The sequence below is a fragment of the Hipposideros armiger genome, unplaced genomic scaffold (genome assembly GCF_001890085.2).
Source record: "Hipposideros armiger isolate ML-2016 unplaced genomic scaffold, ASM189008v1 scaffold_42, whole genome shotgun sequence".
Classification (NCBI taxonomy): Eukaryota; Metazoa; Chordata; class Mammalia; order Chiroptera; family Hipposideridae; genus Hipposideros; species Hipposideros armiger.
The window spans coordinates 4,910,328-4,925,124 of record NW_017731392.1 but is presented as its reverse complement, the minus strand read 5'-3'; the positions used below and the strand labels follow the sequence as shown (position 1 = coordinate 4,925,124).

General features: G+C 45.1%; 1 protein-coding gene across 1 annotated transcript in view; it reads left to right on the top strand.

Moving 5' to 3' along the window:
* Window positions 1-14,797, top strand: part of PIK3AP1 (phosphoinositide-3-kinase adaptor protein 1) — a gene marked incomplete at its 5' end in the record, with an annotated part of 110,624 nt that overhangs the window by 74,966 nt on the left and 20,861 nt on the right. The window contains 4 exons of the mRNA XM_019639005.1: window positions 1,028-1,170; window positions 1,301-1,433; window positions 3,596-3,792; window positions 6,428-6,617. Coding sequence (XP_019494550.1) covers window positions 1,028-1,170; window positions 1,301-1,433; window positions 3,596-3,792; window positions 6,428-6,617 — 663 coding nt within the window. The remainder of the gene's footprint in view (window positions 1-1,027; window positions 1,171-1,300; window positions 1,434-3,595; window positions 3,793-6,427; window positions 6,618-14,797) is intronic.

Sequence of the window (14,797 nt, the reverse complement as noted above, 5' to 3'; positions counted from 1 at the left end):
GAACCGGGGCCCTCTGGCGTCCCAAGCCAGCTCTTAACCAACGCGCCACTCGGGCGGCCCATAAGTATAATTTTTAAAGCTGCGTAATACCCAACTGAAAAGAAGTGTCATCTTTCAATTTTTCGTTTCCTCATTGTTGCTTATTTATGTAATTTCTGATTGCTTATTTTCTTCTTATTGTTTTAAATTATAATATATTGAGCATCATTATGCCTAGCAGGGTTTTTTTTCCTTTTGTATTTAGGATCATTCTTTAAGATGGAATCCCTGAAACAACGGGCATTCTGATGGATCCTGGGAAATAGTGCTTAATTGCTTTCTGAAATATTACTGCTATCAAGTTTATTTGCTATGCCATTACCAACATGAGGTGTTGTCATTTTAAATACTTTTTGCTAATTTGAAATGTTTTTTAAAAGCAGCATATTGTTTTAATTTTTTTTATTATTACTAGTGAGGGTGAATATTTTTCCATGTTCTTGTCGCATTTCCTCTTTTGTGAATCAAATATTTGTGGTTGGTGTATTTTTAATTTTTTCTTTCCCCCTCAAAACCTCTTCCTGTGGTGCAGAAGAGAGAGAACATGCAGGGAGGGATCATAGTAATGACAGCAGAGCAGAAAATCAGTTCTACTGGACCAGTGGGCGGAAGTATGCAGTTCCACCTGCCCAGATCCCTCCCACCTCCTGGCAACCACTGGCCTTTGTATGAAGTGCTTTAAATTAAACTCTTCTTCCTGTTTATTGTGGTACTGGGCCTATAGTAGTGAACAAAATAGATGAAAATCATTCAAAAATTAAATTTCAGATCCAATGAGGATAATTCCTCTGACTCAGAGCCCTGTCATGTGCGAGTCTGCTCATTTTCCACTTCCACCCTTTCCCTCCCTTCCTTATCCCAGGCTCATGTCCAAGATCTTTCTTCCAGCCCCCAATTAATTTCTTCACCATTAAGATGAATCCATCAACACTTTCCCTGGACCCTTGTTCTTCCCGGACACTTTTATAGTATCTTTTTTTCTGTTCAGATCTTTCATCTGGGAATGTTTCTCTGAAGATATATTCCGGGGATTTGGTGGTATGTGAAACTGCTATCAGCTATTACACTGACATGGAAGAAATTGGGAGTTTATTGTCCAATGCTGCCAATCCTGTGGAGTTCATGTGTCAGGTAAGGCTGTTGGAAAGGAAACCTGAGTTTTCTGGACATGGAATTTTCTGCTCATAGTTCATCAGCCTTAAATCTGCTGCTTGGGGGATAGCTGGATTTAAAATCTGACCATCTTCACTTTTGTATTTAGGCCTTTAAAATTGTGCCCTACAACACAGAGACCCTTGACAAATTGCTAACTGAGTCCCTGAAGAACAACATCCCTGCAAGTGGGCTGCACCTCTTTGGAATCAACCAGCTGGAAGAAGAAGATATGATGACAAGTAAGTCAACAGTCAAACCTCAGTGAGTTGGTTCCAGTTTGCCTGGTCAGCAGGTAGTCAACCCCTGCTGATGCTTTCTGCTGGTTCTTGCTCCACAGCCCTTCCTTTGAGAAAGATTTATTCTTTTTTTTTTTTTTCTTAGCTGAGCCATCCTGCCACCTGTTGGCAGCTCAGCAGCAACTCAGCTCGGGCCAGGCATTGAACCGCTGTTGCTCAGAGCTCGCACTCTTGCGTGAGCTCTTAACCAACTGAGCCACTCGGCCAGCCCAAGAAGGATTCATTCTTCACTGGCAAACCAGAGAGTCTTCTAAATTGTAAATCTGAATTCCTCACCTTACTAAAAACCCTTTGTGGTTCCCACTTGCCTTCCAGATAAAGCCCAAACTCCTTCACCTCTTTGCAAGTTCTTCCCAAGGGCTCCTGCTGCATTTTTGTTCTTGTGTCTCTCTACTCTCTCCCTTGGCTTCTGTGCCCTGCTCTATAGGAGGTATGGACTGCTTTCATCTAATGAAAATGCCGCCCTGCCTCTTGCCACCTCAACTCATGGGAATACACTTCTTCCTGCCCTTCTTGGTTGCCATTCACCTGGCTAATTTCCCTTTACCTCCCTGCAGCAGCTTGGTTGTACTTCCTCAGGAAGACTTTCTTGAACCTTCAGTAGGTTCCATCTACGTCCCGCAGGCTCCCCAAGCATGTTGGGTGTCGACTGTCCTAGTGCTGCTAGGCTGTGTCTGTCTCCTTTGCTAGGCTGTCAGCTCAGTGAGGGCTGAGACTGGGCCTGGGCAGCTCGTTGTAGGCTCTTGAAACAAATATCTGTTTGGTGAGGGAGGAGCAGTCTTGTGTGACATGCCAGGAGCTGGGAGAACCACTTGCGTGGGGATGGTGCCTGGACACTGGACAGGACGCCTGTTATTATGTGGACACCACTCTTCCTTCATGCTGTGGCTGTGCTTCACAAGGGGACCCACGTCTCATTACCCTCTGCCTGCATTCCATCCTTCCGTAGCCTAATAAAACCATAGGATCAGGTTATGCTACTTTCACGTCCTTCTTCTGGGGGCATTCTCTTGTTGCCCCATTTTCCTACTGTGGAATGTTCTTGTATTACTTCTAGCAGGTGTTAATATTCGCTATTCTTAAACTTGGGGCTTAGGAGGGAGTATGTGGGATCCATTTTCAGGTCCCTCATTCCACGGATCATATCCTGGTGAATAGGAAGCTGGGTTTGTCTTATTCAAAATTATAGATAGATGATAGATAGATAGATAGATAGATAGATAGATAGATAGATAGATAGATAGATATAGATATAGATATATAGATATATAGATATATATAAAATCACTGTTGGGTCTAGAAATCAACTTTTATGAAAACAAAAAAAGATTTGCCCCTCCCTGTCACCTCCACAACAAATATGTCTGTTTTCTTGGTTGAGTTTAACTTGTTGTATTCAGATATTAGTAGGTGGAGGGGTCATGGGGATCCAGTGACTCTCAGGAGCACTTTGTTTCCCATGAAATCAGAGGTTAATGGACATCCTGGGGTTCACTTGCATTAATACAAACATTTAAAACCTGTTCTAAACAAGGAACTTACTGAATACCATCACATTAATCCTCCCAGGTCCCTTTGAGATCGCCTGGAAATATTTTCTATTTCAAAACTAAGGCTCAGGGAAAGACTAACATAGTCAGGATTACTTGACATGCTTTATGAAATTGGGAATAAGAGCTAAGAAAATGGACTTCTTTCTTCCAGTCTGCACAAAACAATTGCTTTAAAGTACCCTGAAGTTTGCAGAGAAGGTCAAAACATGATTCCTGTTGTGGCAGCTATTTGAGCTTTTTAAAAAATCAGCATGTTCTAAATCTATTATTTCTCAGGATTCTCTGGTTCTTTTAGAGAAAGAAGGTAGGATATCAATTATTAGACTTGCTAACAATTAACATACGAGTATCATTTCTTCTGTCATCTGAGTGCGTAATCTTCAGTGGTTCCTTGAAGGAAGCTGTCAGATGTTAGGTCAGTCAACCAAGAAGTAATGATCAAGTGTGTGCTGGATGCAATGTTAGGCTTGCCAGCTTCATCTCCCAGAACGCGGGTGCCCACTCTGCCTTCATTTTTATCGGTCCATGAAGTTTTCCTTGACAATTTTTCAGATCAGAGGGATGAAGAGCTGCCCACCTTGTTGCATTTTGCTGCGAAGTATGGACTGAAGAACCTCACTGCCTTGTTGCTCACTTGCCCGGGAGCCCTACAAGCATACAGTGTCGCCAACAAGCACGGCCACTACCCCAACAACATCGCCGAGAAACATGGCTTCAGGGACCTGCGGCAGTTCATCGATGAGTATGTGGTAAGGTCAAGGCTGCAGAGGCCCCAGGATTGGAAGTGCACTTTTTGGTCCTAGGGCTGCCTTTTCACCAAAAACATGGTCCAATTTCATCTCTAACATGTCCTCGTGTGCCTCTCTTCCGGCAGGGCCAGTAAGTGTGGGCTTAAGAACTGAGCCCTGGAGTCATGTGGACCTGGGTCCAAAGTCCTGTACCAACATTTGTTAGCCACATGACTTTGGGCAAATCACGTGTCCTCTCTCTCTGTTTCCTAATAGGTAGAAGGAAGATAACAGTATACCCATAGGGTTCTTTTGAGGATAAAAGGAAATAATGCAGGTAAAGAACTGAGGTCCACCTTCAAAGAATTTATAGAGACATTTATAGAATGAATCTGCTGACGGCTGGGTGCTAATCCCTCTTCCCCAGTCATCTCCCCACCCACTTCCAAGGCACCTTGGCGGGATGCTCCCAGGTGCCTCGCCCACCATCATGTCCAGGTGAACTGTGTTGGAACTGTTTCCTTCCTTAGCAGAGACCGCTATAAAACTCTGCACTGAGGTTTCAGGGGACCCACTGTGAGGCCTCGCCTTCTGCCGAACAGCTTCTTGCTGAGCCTCTGCCTGTCTTAGGGTAGATATGCTCAGTTTATCTCCTCATCTGGTTTTGGACTCCCAGATTCTCCTTGATCATTGACTTCTGGGTCCTTCTTTGAGTGTAATCTCATCCCATGCCTAGGCTTTGGAGTCACCCCAGTATTGCTTCCATTTTCTTGGCAGCAGCTGCCCTTCCTGACTCTACCCTTTTTGGGTTTTCCTCCATTTTCACGATTCACAGCTAGGAGGTGGAAATAGCTTGGCCTCTCATATGGGGCTGTGACCTCAAAAGAAGCAATAAACACAACTGAGTTTTGCTCTCCACCTCCAGACAGGAGTATCTTGACACTACCCCCAGAAACCTAATTCTGTGCTCTGTATTTGACAGTCTATGCAGCAATGACTCACTGAGGCATGTAGAGGGGGCTTCCCAAAGTTTTGGGGTGATTTAGAGTGTTGAATGAATAGAATAGCCCGAGTACCTGTTTTGGGCATCACTGACATAAATGAAGTTAAAAAGTGCTCGCAGCCTGGGAGTATTTTCTCAGCTTTACTTTGAAGTCACAAATGTATAAAAGGCACTGTTTCATTTCCATGCCAATAGTTTTTATTAAGAGCAACACTGTATTCATGTTAATAACTGCTATCTATTGAATTTATTCAATTGGCAAATGCACGATCTCATTTCATTCTCACCACAATTCGTTGAAGCTGACTGTATTGTTATCTCCCTTTAACAAGTGAAGAAAAGGGCCTGGAAAGGCAGAGTAACTGTGCCTAGGGTCACATGCTAGTCAGGGTGGAGATAAGATTTGAACCTGGTTTTGATGCCAAAGCTGGGGCTTGTTATCCTACTTACTCCACATAACAGGGAGGTTTAAAGATGCACTTTCAGCTTGCACTGAAGTTAATCTGGTTCACAGTTCTCACATCATCTTTGTTCTTCAGCTGTAATCACCAATGCATCTTAAGCATTGCTACCAAAACGTGGTCCCTACATGTTGTTTATGACCTCTAAGAACTGTCCCATTTCCTCTTTCCACCACATCAAAACCAAATGCCACTCATTGAATCTCCAGCTCTTCACAGCTGCCACCTGGTGCTCTCCTTGGGTCTCATCAGGAAACCAACCAGACTGTCCATGGCAGATTAGCTCTCTTGGGGTAGGGATGATGAAAATGAGTATTTCTGTGGGTTGATGCTGAAATCAGGATTGTGAAACACCAAAATTTCTTACCAGGAAAAGCGCAGAGATTTCAGAGAAGCCAGCTCTCTGGCTTCACAGCCACCTGGAGGCAGAATGACAGAGGGCAGCTGGCCTGACTTCAGGGCATTTCATCCAAGATCATCTCCCCTCTTGATTACACAGGACAGAAAACCTAGGGGTTGTTTGGTGAAGGCACTGTCAGGCGCTTTGGAGCCGCCTGCTGGAAGGAATGGGGCCTAGTGAATCAGGCTTCTAAGGGACCCCTGACTGCACAGAAGTGCGGGAGCACCTTAGCTACAGCCCCATTTATCCCATTGGAATTTCCATGTGGCCAGTCAGTAAGGGCGATACCCTTGTGTGTCATTTGCTCCCTTTTGAGGAACCCCTAGGGCATAGTGGAAAGGTCAGAAGCCAGGATTGCAGGCCCTTGAGGAAGGCACTAGGTTTTCCTGAGCTTTGGTGTTCTCGTCTGTGAACTAGGGAATATTACACCTTTCTCAAGCCCTGGTGGAAACAGTGACATACAATGTGTAGGCAAATGCCTAGCATCGTACGTGACACATAGTAAGTGCTCGTGAGAAAGTTGAAAATTTGTATCTTCTGGTCATTGGACGTTTATCAAGTGTCTCCTGTGTGCGTGACTCTGCTTAGAGTTTGGGTAAGAAACAAAATACGTAAAACAAACACAAAGAGACTTGGAGCCCGGCCTTATGGAGCGTTCAGTCTGGTGGGAAATATAGATGTACACACACACGGAGAACCTTTACTTTGCCTGTCCCAGGCCCATTCAGGGGCCTAACTTTACCCAGAAAGCCAGGGTGTCTCAGTGTACCTATAGGTCCTATCGTCTTTCAGGAAACTGTGGACATGCTGAAGAGTCACATTAAAGAGGAACTGATGCAAGGGGAGGAGGCTGACTCTGTGTATGAGTCCATGGCCCACCTTTCCACAGACCTGCTCATGAAATGCTCCCTCAACCCCGGGTGTGATGAGGAGCTCTACGAGTCCATGGCTGCCTTCGTCCCAGCTGCCACTGAAGACCTCTGTAAGTAGCACAGCCCAGTTCTGCTTCCATCTTTTTGCTGACAGCTTTCCTCATTCTGGTGTGTGTGTGTGTGTGTGTGTGTGTGTGTGTGTGTGTGTGTGTGTGTGTGTGTGTGTGTGTGTGGCGGGGAGGGGGGGAGGGTAGAAAGGGGGAAGTCCCTACTTAACCCCACGTTACCCCTGAGAGATAAAGATCCTGTTTTACACAAAGTTAGGTCTGTCACCATGTGCTGTGACAAGCAGAATCCTTCTCCAAACTTCCTCTGCTGTGACTACTGTGTGACTGGAAAGTTTAAGCAAGGGCCTAGAAGTCAGAGCTGATGAAGACATTGACTTGTGATCCGAGAAGCTAAATCAATGGTTTTCAACCCTGTGAGTCCCAACAGGCCTTTTTTATAGCAAACACTTTGCCATGCCCCCTTTACTATGCTGACCATGAGATTTATATATAATCTAACCTACCTACCGTGTTTCCCCAAAAATAAGACCGGGTCTTATATTAATTTTTGCTCCAACAGTCTATATTTATTCATTTACTCATGTACAAAAATCTGCATTTATTCAATTAGTCATGTCTGGCTGATGATCTTAACTGGGGCTTATGTTTGGGGTAGGGCTTATATTACAAGCATCCTAAAAAATCATGCTGGGTCTTATTTTCGGGGAAACACGGTACGTATGAAATGTTTAGAAAAAAAAAATACACCCTAACTGAAGTATAAAAGAGAACTATAAATGTGAAAGGGAACTCATATGAAAAAAGGAAAGGAAATTTTCTGGCATGCCTGTACATGAGAACACAATGAAATAGTCAGATGCAGACATCTGCACTCAGAATCACTGCCAAGATCATGGCCTCAAATGCTGACTGACACATGTCTGTTGTGTTGGGGACTTAGGTCCCACCAATAACGTTGGCATCAGTGCCTGGATTTTCCTAAATGGTAAACAGTTCTTTACACTCTCCTCTCCATTTTCATGGTAACTGAACTCCTGGAAAATTCAGTGTATATTAAAACCATGCAGAGATACAAGTTGTATTTATATATGAAGTAGTTTAGTTTCTAGGCTCAAAAAATTATAAGCAGGTTGTTTTTTAAATGGTAACCTGATTTTATTGGGTTAAATAGAATAGACTTATTCCTAAAATATCATATTTCTAAGACATGATTTTTCTTGTAAATTGCTTAACAAATTTTGCTCATTTTTGGTTATATTGGTTTTTTTTTCTCCCAATAGCAAAAGCAGTACATTCTTACAAAAATTTGAAACGAACTGGAAATACATAATTGAGTAATTAAAAATTCCACATGACCCTACCCACCCAACCAATATAGCACTTATAATAGTTTGGTAATTATATTTGTCCATATTTTTCTTTGTACCTACTGATACTAAATTAAAACATATACACACATACCTATACATATACACAGAGATGTATAAACATACACATATGTATAAATTTGTATCATAAGCAGTTTTTTATCTATTTGTATGTCTAGGGAGATATTTAAAAGCCATGAGGGACATGAAACACTTCATTGTGCAGGGCTGTCCGGCACAGTGCAGGGTGTCTAGCATCTTTCTCTCTTGTCCTGCTAAATGCCAGCAGAGTCCCTCCATCTGGGTGGCAACCCAAAACACCCTCATAGATTTTCCAACCTGCCCCTAGAGGGCAGTGCTGTGCCCCTTGAGAACCACAGGCCTAAGTTCTGTTGTATTTCAGTGCATATATCAAGGTTGAAGCAGGAGGGCCACGTGGTGGGCCCTCCAAGAGCCTTCTTGATACGTTACCACCATTTGCTATCAAATGCTAAGCCCTCTGAAACTGCCTAAGACTTAGCTCTCCTTCCCTCTGGTCTAATTAATAGATTCAAGAAAGACAAGGCAGAATGCCCATCAACATTAAGCTGTATTGATGGAGGGCTTTCTGACTAGATTGAGTATTGTCAACTTGCAGCCCAAGAAGAAGACAGCCGGACCCTGGGCCCACAGGGAGGTGGGCCTGATTTTCCCATCCATGAATGGAAAAGCAGGCACCGAGATGGTGCCTTGGAAAAGGAAGTGTGGGCACGTCAGGGTGCCAGAGGTGTCCTGACACCAACAGCACCTTTGACATTGCAGCCCCAGCACCTGGAAGGTGTGGTCCAGTGGTTGTTAGGTGCTTGCCAGTCAGATTGGCTGCTCTTCTGAGGGAGTAGGGAGAAAGAGGGAAAGCGGTAGACGCTGTCTTCCAGCACCTAACTGGGAGGACTGGAAGCTCTGGTGGAAGCTCTTCCTGAAAGAGCTGTGACCCAGCAGGGAGGTGAGGGGAGAAGGTACCATCCCCACCATCCAAATTCTCTACCTCACTAAATCCTTAAAGCAATGATACAATGATGCTTTTATTAACCTGGACTTTACAAATGAGGAAACTGAGGCACAAAGAGGTTCCGCAACTTTCCCAAAGTCTCACAGCTAGTAAGTAATAGAGCTCAGATTTGAACCCAGGTCTCTCTGTCTGTAGGACTATATTCTTTATTCTGTGCCAGAAATTTCCATCTAGCACCACGAATTTTAGTCCTGGTTTCTTTTAGAAAAACTCTCTAGCAGCGGGAGTCCTACTTCCTCTTTCTGCAGCCCAGGCATTAGCTCACACAGCAGCCTCTGCCGCCCCCTACCCTTGCACATCCATGTACCCAACAAGCATTTCTGGAGCATCTACCTCTCCTGGGTATTGGGGAGACAAGGGGGGGCCAAGACACAGTCCTTTCCAATCTGGAACAGAGACCCCTTCACAAAAGAACATTTGGAAAGTAACTGGTACCCACTTGAGAAGCCAGAGACCAGTCATTAATCTGCCCTTGTGCCCTTATTGTGGGACAGTTGAACAATTGTAGAATCCCCGACTTTACTGACAGACAGTTGACAGAGAGGCTTAGCACCTGTTATCTCCCCGGGTGCTCCACCATATGCAATTCCCCCACCACATCAGGGGCAAGCCGCAGGGAATGCGAAAGGCAGCCATCCCATCACTCCTCATAGTGGGAACAGTGAGCCTCTCCAGCACTTCCCAAGGGGGTGGAATGCCATGGAGCCGGCCTGGTTTGTGACCAGTTGGCCACTTGGAAAGTTACCTGGGGTTGGGGGGACTCCGGTTGCCATGGAACTAGAAGGAAGCCACTGAAGTAGAGGCTGTAGAATTTGGCTGCTTTAGGGTTGGGGACCAGAAACCCAGTGCATTTTTCATTTGCCAGTTCATATAAACTGAATTTTCTGATTGTAAACATGATTTGATGTGTGTTTCCGGCTCTGTGGTTTAATCTTGAGAATGACCACTCACTGATTGGCCCAGAAGCAGCAACAACTTATACCTGGGGAAGAACCATTCATTTTACTACCAATGACTATCTAGGGGAGAAGGCAGCTTAGTTCATAAGTAAGGAGGACAAACTGATAAATCTAAGATCCATATTTTCAACATGACCCAACACATTAGTAACTTGGGACATCTGCGAGTTGTTTCAAGTCAACAGATAGTTTTTATATCTGTTATCTCCTCAGATCATCCTTGGGCTTGGTAGATAGAATCATCTCTATTTTCCAGGGGACAGAACCAAGGCTCCAAGATTCAGTAACTTATTTAAGTCCCATCAAGGGAAAGCTGGGTCAGAAATCTGGGCCTGCAGATTCTCAGGGGGAAAGTCTGCTCCCTCACTGCGACAGTGGACTCTCCTAACCTGCCCTTCTTCTGGGGTCTGCATTTGCCAGTCCTGGGGTGGACACTTAGGCAAGAACTATTTCTAAATGTCTAAATCGCTGAGTTTATTAGTGCCACCTATGTCAGCATTCAACCCTAGCGACCCTAGGGGCTGAAAATAAACATGTTAAGGAATATAGTGTTCACTCCCTCACTCCCTCACTCATTTCATTCACTTGCTCTCAGGACAAACATGGAGTGCACACTTTAGGCCAGCTTTTTACCACTGCTTTGGAGGCCACCTAATCTGTGGGGACAAATGTGCCTCTTTCTGACTTGAGTTTGGATAAGGGAGAGTGACGAGGCCTTCTTCAAAGGGAATCCGAGACAACCATTAAATAGGAAGGTTGTCAGGGAAACTCCCAGTGTTGAATGAAGGGGGCTTGCGAGCAGCGTTGGGTTGTGACTCTGAGATTTTACGATTCCATTCCAAGCTTTCCTTACCCCGAACTGGTGTGAATGCACATACAAACACACACATGCACACGCACACACAACCCTCATACTCTTGTTCTTCAGTTTAGATATGCTGCCATCAGGTGGCAACTACATGCCTTTGTTATCAGACTTTCAACTTTGCTCCCAATTTTCTTGAGAGTATTTTGTTCAAGATCGCACACATTTAAACCATCACTGTCCTCACCTTCCTATATAAGAAATAAATGTCTTGATTAAGGCTTATGCAAACACTAAATAAAAAAATCAAGGCACACCTCTCTTTGGGTGTTTTCACAATCTCCTAATCTTATTCTCATTTAGTTCTTTTACCTCTGACCTTGCGCTCAGAGAAAGATACCATGGACCTGGTGGCTCTATTTCATGTGGAAAGCCTCCCCCAGTGTCTGATCACTTCCCTGAGGCCCTGGGTACTGAGGCCTCAGGAGCCATTTCTGGGAGGCCCTTGTCCAGCTGTTTCCAAGGTAATCCACTTGTGGATTGAGTTTTGCTTAAATATCTCAGAGGCTTGTCTTTCTTCTGTAGGAGAAAGGAGCAAAAACGGAAAGGTGTAATATCTCCTACTAGAAACTGTAAACACACGAGTCACTCGAATCCATCCCAGACCAAAGGCTGCTCTGCTTCAGATGACTCCTGCCTTGAATTTCTCTGTTGCACCCCTGCTCCCTCCACCCAGTTCCGGGGCTCAAGTTTGTGTATGACGGAGAGCTGACTTAGCCCTTAGCAACCTCCTTGGTAACTGGTGTCTTTGTAACAGATCATCTCCAGCGGTGTTTTCTTCACCTGAGCTCTCTGATTATGGTCCCTTTCTGCGAGCTGGGTTTCCTCCGAGCTGGGGGCACAGTTGGGCACAGTAAAGGGTCCTGCAGCTCAGCCAGGTCAGGTCTGAGCCCAGCGGAAGGAGCATTTGTCAAGTTACCGATTTGCTTCTGGGATCATGCTGCCTTCCCTGCCTGCACCCTTTTGTGTCAGCGTGTCCCTGCCTGTGACCACTGAGGCTCTGCCATCCTCCTGCTTCCCAGTGTGGGAAGACGCTGGCTAGTCGAGCCGAGAAATGCTTTAGGGGCAATGAGGCTGGGGGCAAGGCATGAGGTCTTACCAGCAAGGAACTCGCTTTCAGGCAGAGCTATTCCTGCCCTGTCCAGGGCTCAAACTGACCCAGCAGGGCAAAGGGAGGCTCAGGGCACTTCCTGACTTCTACTGCTTTTTGTCCCACCAGATGTACAAGAACTGTTGGGGACATAGGCACCTAGTGAAAGCATGTTGGATTGAACGTTTTAAAGTTAATAAGATAAAATCCCCACCATGAGCAACGACCTTGCTCCCCTCTGGACCTGCACAGCTGTGGGTCACACTTTCCTCTGGGCACTGCATGCAGATCACTGTGCACTCTGCTTACGTACACGTTTCTCTGGTTACTCGCTCCTGCCTCAGTTAGGAGGCATGTACCATCCACAGCGCTGTACACAGTAGGTGTTCAACTGTTTCTGGAATTCGAGAGTGCCAGAAAATAAGACGCAGTCCTAGATTCTGTGGTGTGGACTAGTTTGCTAATGTTCCATTGCTAGACTTCGCTTTCCTGAGAGACGGTAATGAGACCTATTAGATGGCCCCGAGGGAGTGTGGGACATCTCAGGGGGGTACTAGCTCCTCGCTGCTCCAGACTGCCTTTTCTTTCCTCTCCGTGCATTTGCTTGTGCTGCTCCTGCTGCCTGAGTTACCCTTCTCTTTTCTCAGCTGGGGAAATGCCCAGATCTGTCACAAAATCCAAACACCTCCATGCCAGGTATTTATTTGTTTATTCCTCATTAGTTGGTTTATTCACACATTCATTCATTCAACAATATTTACCCAACTCCTTGTGTGTTTAAGTCACGTGCCAGGTGACCACGAGTCAGTGAACAAGCTGGCATGACCCCTGCCTTCCAGAGCTTCTCTTCTAGCAGGAGAGGTGGACACGAAACAGAAATACTCACTGAATATATAACTACAAACCGTGACAGTGCCATGGAGGAAAGGACTTGGTGGCAGCTACAGATGGGGAGAAGCGGGGGAGGGGAGAGTGTGTGACTTAGCAAGTCATGGTACCCCCTGGACCCCACCATGAACTCATCCCGTAGACTGATTTCTACAGGGCAGAGGGTCTGTGTGCTTGCCAGGGGTACTGTATTGAGGCATTTGTTGTCTGCATAAGAAATCCACAAAATGTAACTTGCGTCTCCTAACCCTTTCCTTCTTAGCCCCTTTTTCTTCATTGCCAATCAGCCCCTTTCATTTCACACTGCCATTCTGTCTCTGTCTCTGTCTCTGTCTCTCTCTGTTTTTTTCCCTCTATCGCTCTATCTCTCCCGTACCCCAACTCCCCACCCCTCCTCTCTCTTTCTGTCTCTCTTTCGTGTGTGTGACTCTCTCTCCTCTCTCTGTCTCTCTCTCCCGCTCCCATTACTTCTCCATTAAGGTATGGAAGGTTGGACATTCTCACTGACATGGTCAATCAAAGCATCCATCCCACCGGAATGCCAGGAGAACCAATCAGGTTTCAGGTTACCTTCAACGGTCTGATCATGCTGCTCCTGGCTCTGAGGCTCTTTTTTGGCCGCAAATATACTTGCTGAAAAAAATTCTTTTGGCCTGCTTTCAGGGTTTGAAAGCCTTTTCAGAAGAATAGCCTCTCAGTAGCTGACATTTTACTGTATTATGTACTCAGATTAGGTTTTATATTAAATTAACAACACATAATCTGGATGGAGTTTCCACTGCAGTAAGTGATCTAGATTTCTGTCCCATGGGGCGTATCATGTGGGCTTCTTCACAAATTCATTACTGCTCCTGACTCACTCCCTAATTAAGTGCCTGCCTGGGCTTTCTCTCATCTGTTCAAGCTTCTTTCTTCCCAGAAATGGGTTCTTTCTGCCTGACTCCTTAAATAAGGTATAGTGTAACTCTGCAGCTGCCTCTTCCCAGAGAAGACTGTGGCCTCAGTCTCCTTGTTTTTTTCTCTCCACTGAAACCAAAGAACTTTGCACTTGCTGCTTAGACCAGCAGGCTTCACTGCATTTCAGGGGTTTTTTAACTGACAGGTGGTGCAGGTTAAGTGCTTGGAATCTGAAGTACAAACCCTGAGCATCCAGGAACGCAAGGCTTTATTGTTCTGCTTTACTTCACAAAATGGTCCTTAGTCTCTTCACCTCCAGAATTTTCTGTGTTTTTCGGTCACTCGTGTGTTACTCAGTGTGTGCCTGGTTTGTATGTATACATCGGATTGTCAAATTTAGAATCTGAGAGGGTCTCATCACTCACTAGCTCCAAACAATGAGGAACTTTTTCTTTTCCTTAATATTACTAAAGTAGTATCTGCCGCTACTAGAACTTAACTGCTATTAATAATATAAGTATGGCAATAATGTTTTAAAAATCATTTCATGGGCCAGTCTCACTTCACTGGTATCAAGTGCCTGCGGAGCTGTGTTGAGAAGGGTTCTGAGGCCAGAAAGAATGCTGTGATTGATTGATGATGTTCACCTTGAGTACAGAACAGGGACATGGAGGCCAATGTATAATATGTATTTGCTGTTCCTGGTCTAATTCAAAGATGTTTACTTTCCATTCAGTATAAAAACAGTGATTTTATTTAAAATATAAATGGAAAGAACATCATTTTTAGGTAACTTTATTTCAGGTAGCACATATCTGGGGACTCAGTGGAGGCCAGTGCCCCACATCAGGGCAGGACTGCTGAGTCCATGTGTGGACACGACGGGCTTGCCTGAGTGTGCCCTCATCCCTGTGCCCTGCTCCCCTCACCAGCCCAGCGTAGAAAGGAAATTCGTCGCAGGCTGACTGTACTGCTATTTGGTCCCATTTGTGGTCGGCAGAATATTGTTCCTGATCTGTGAATATGCTTGATTATGTGGCGAAGGGGGATTAAAGTTGCAGATGGAATTAAGGTTGCTACGGAGCTGGCCTTAAGGGGAACATCCTGG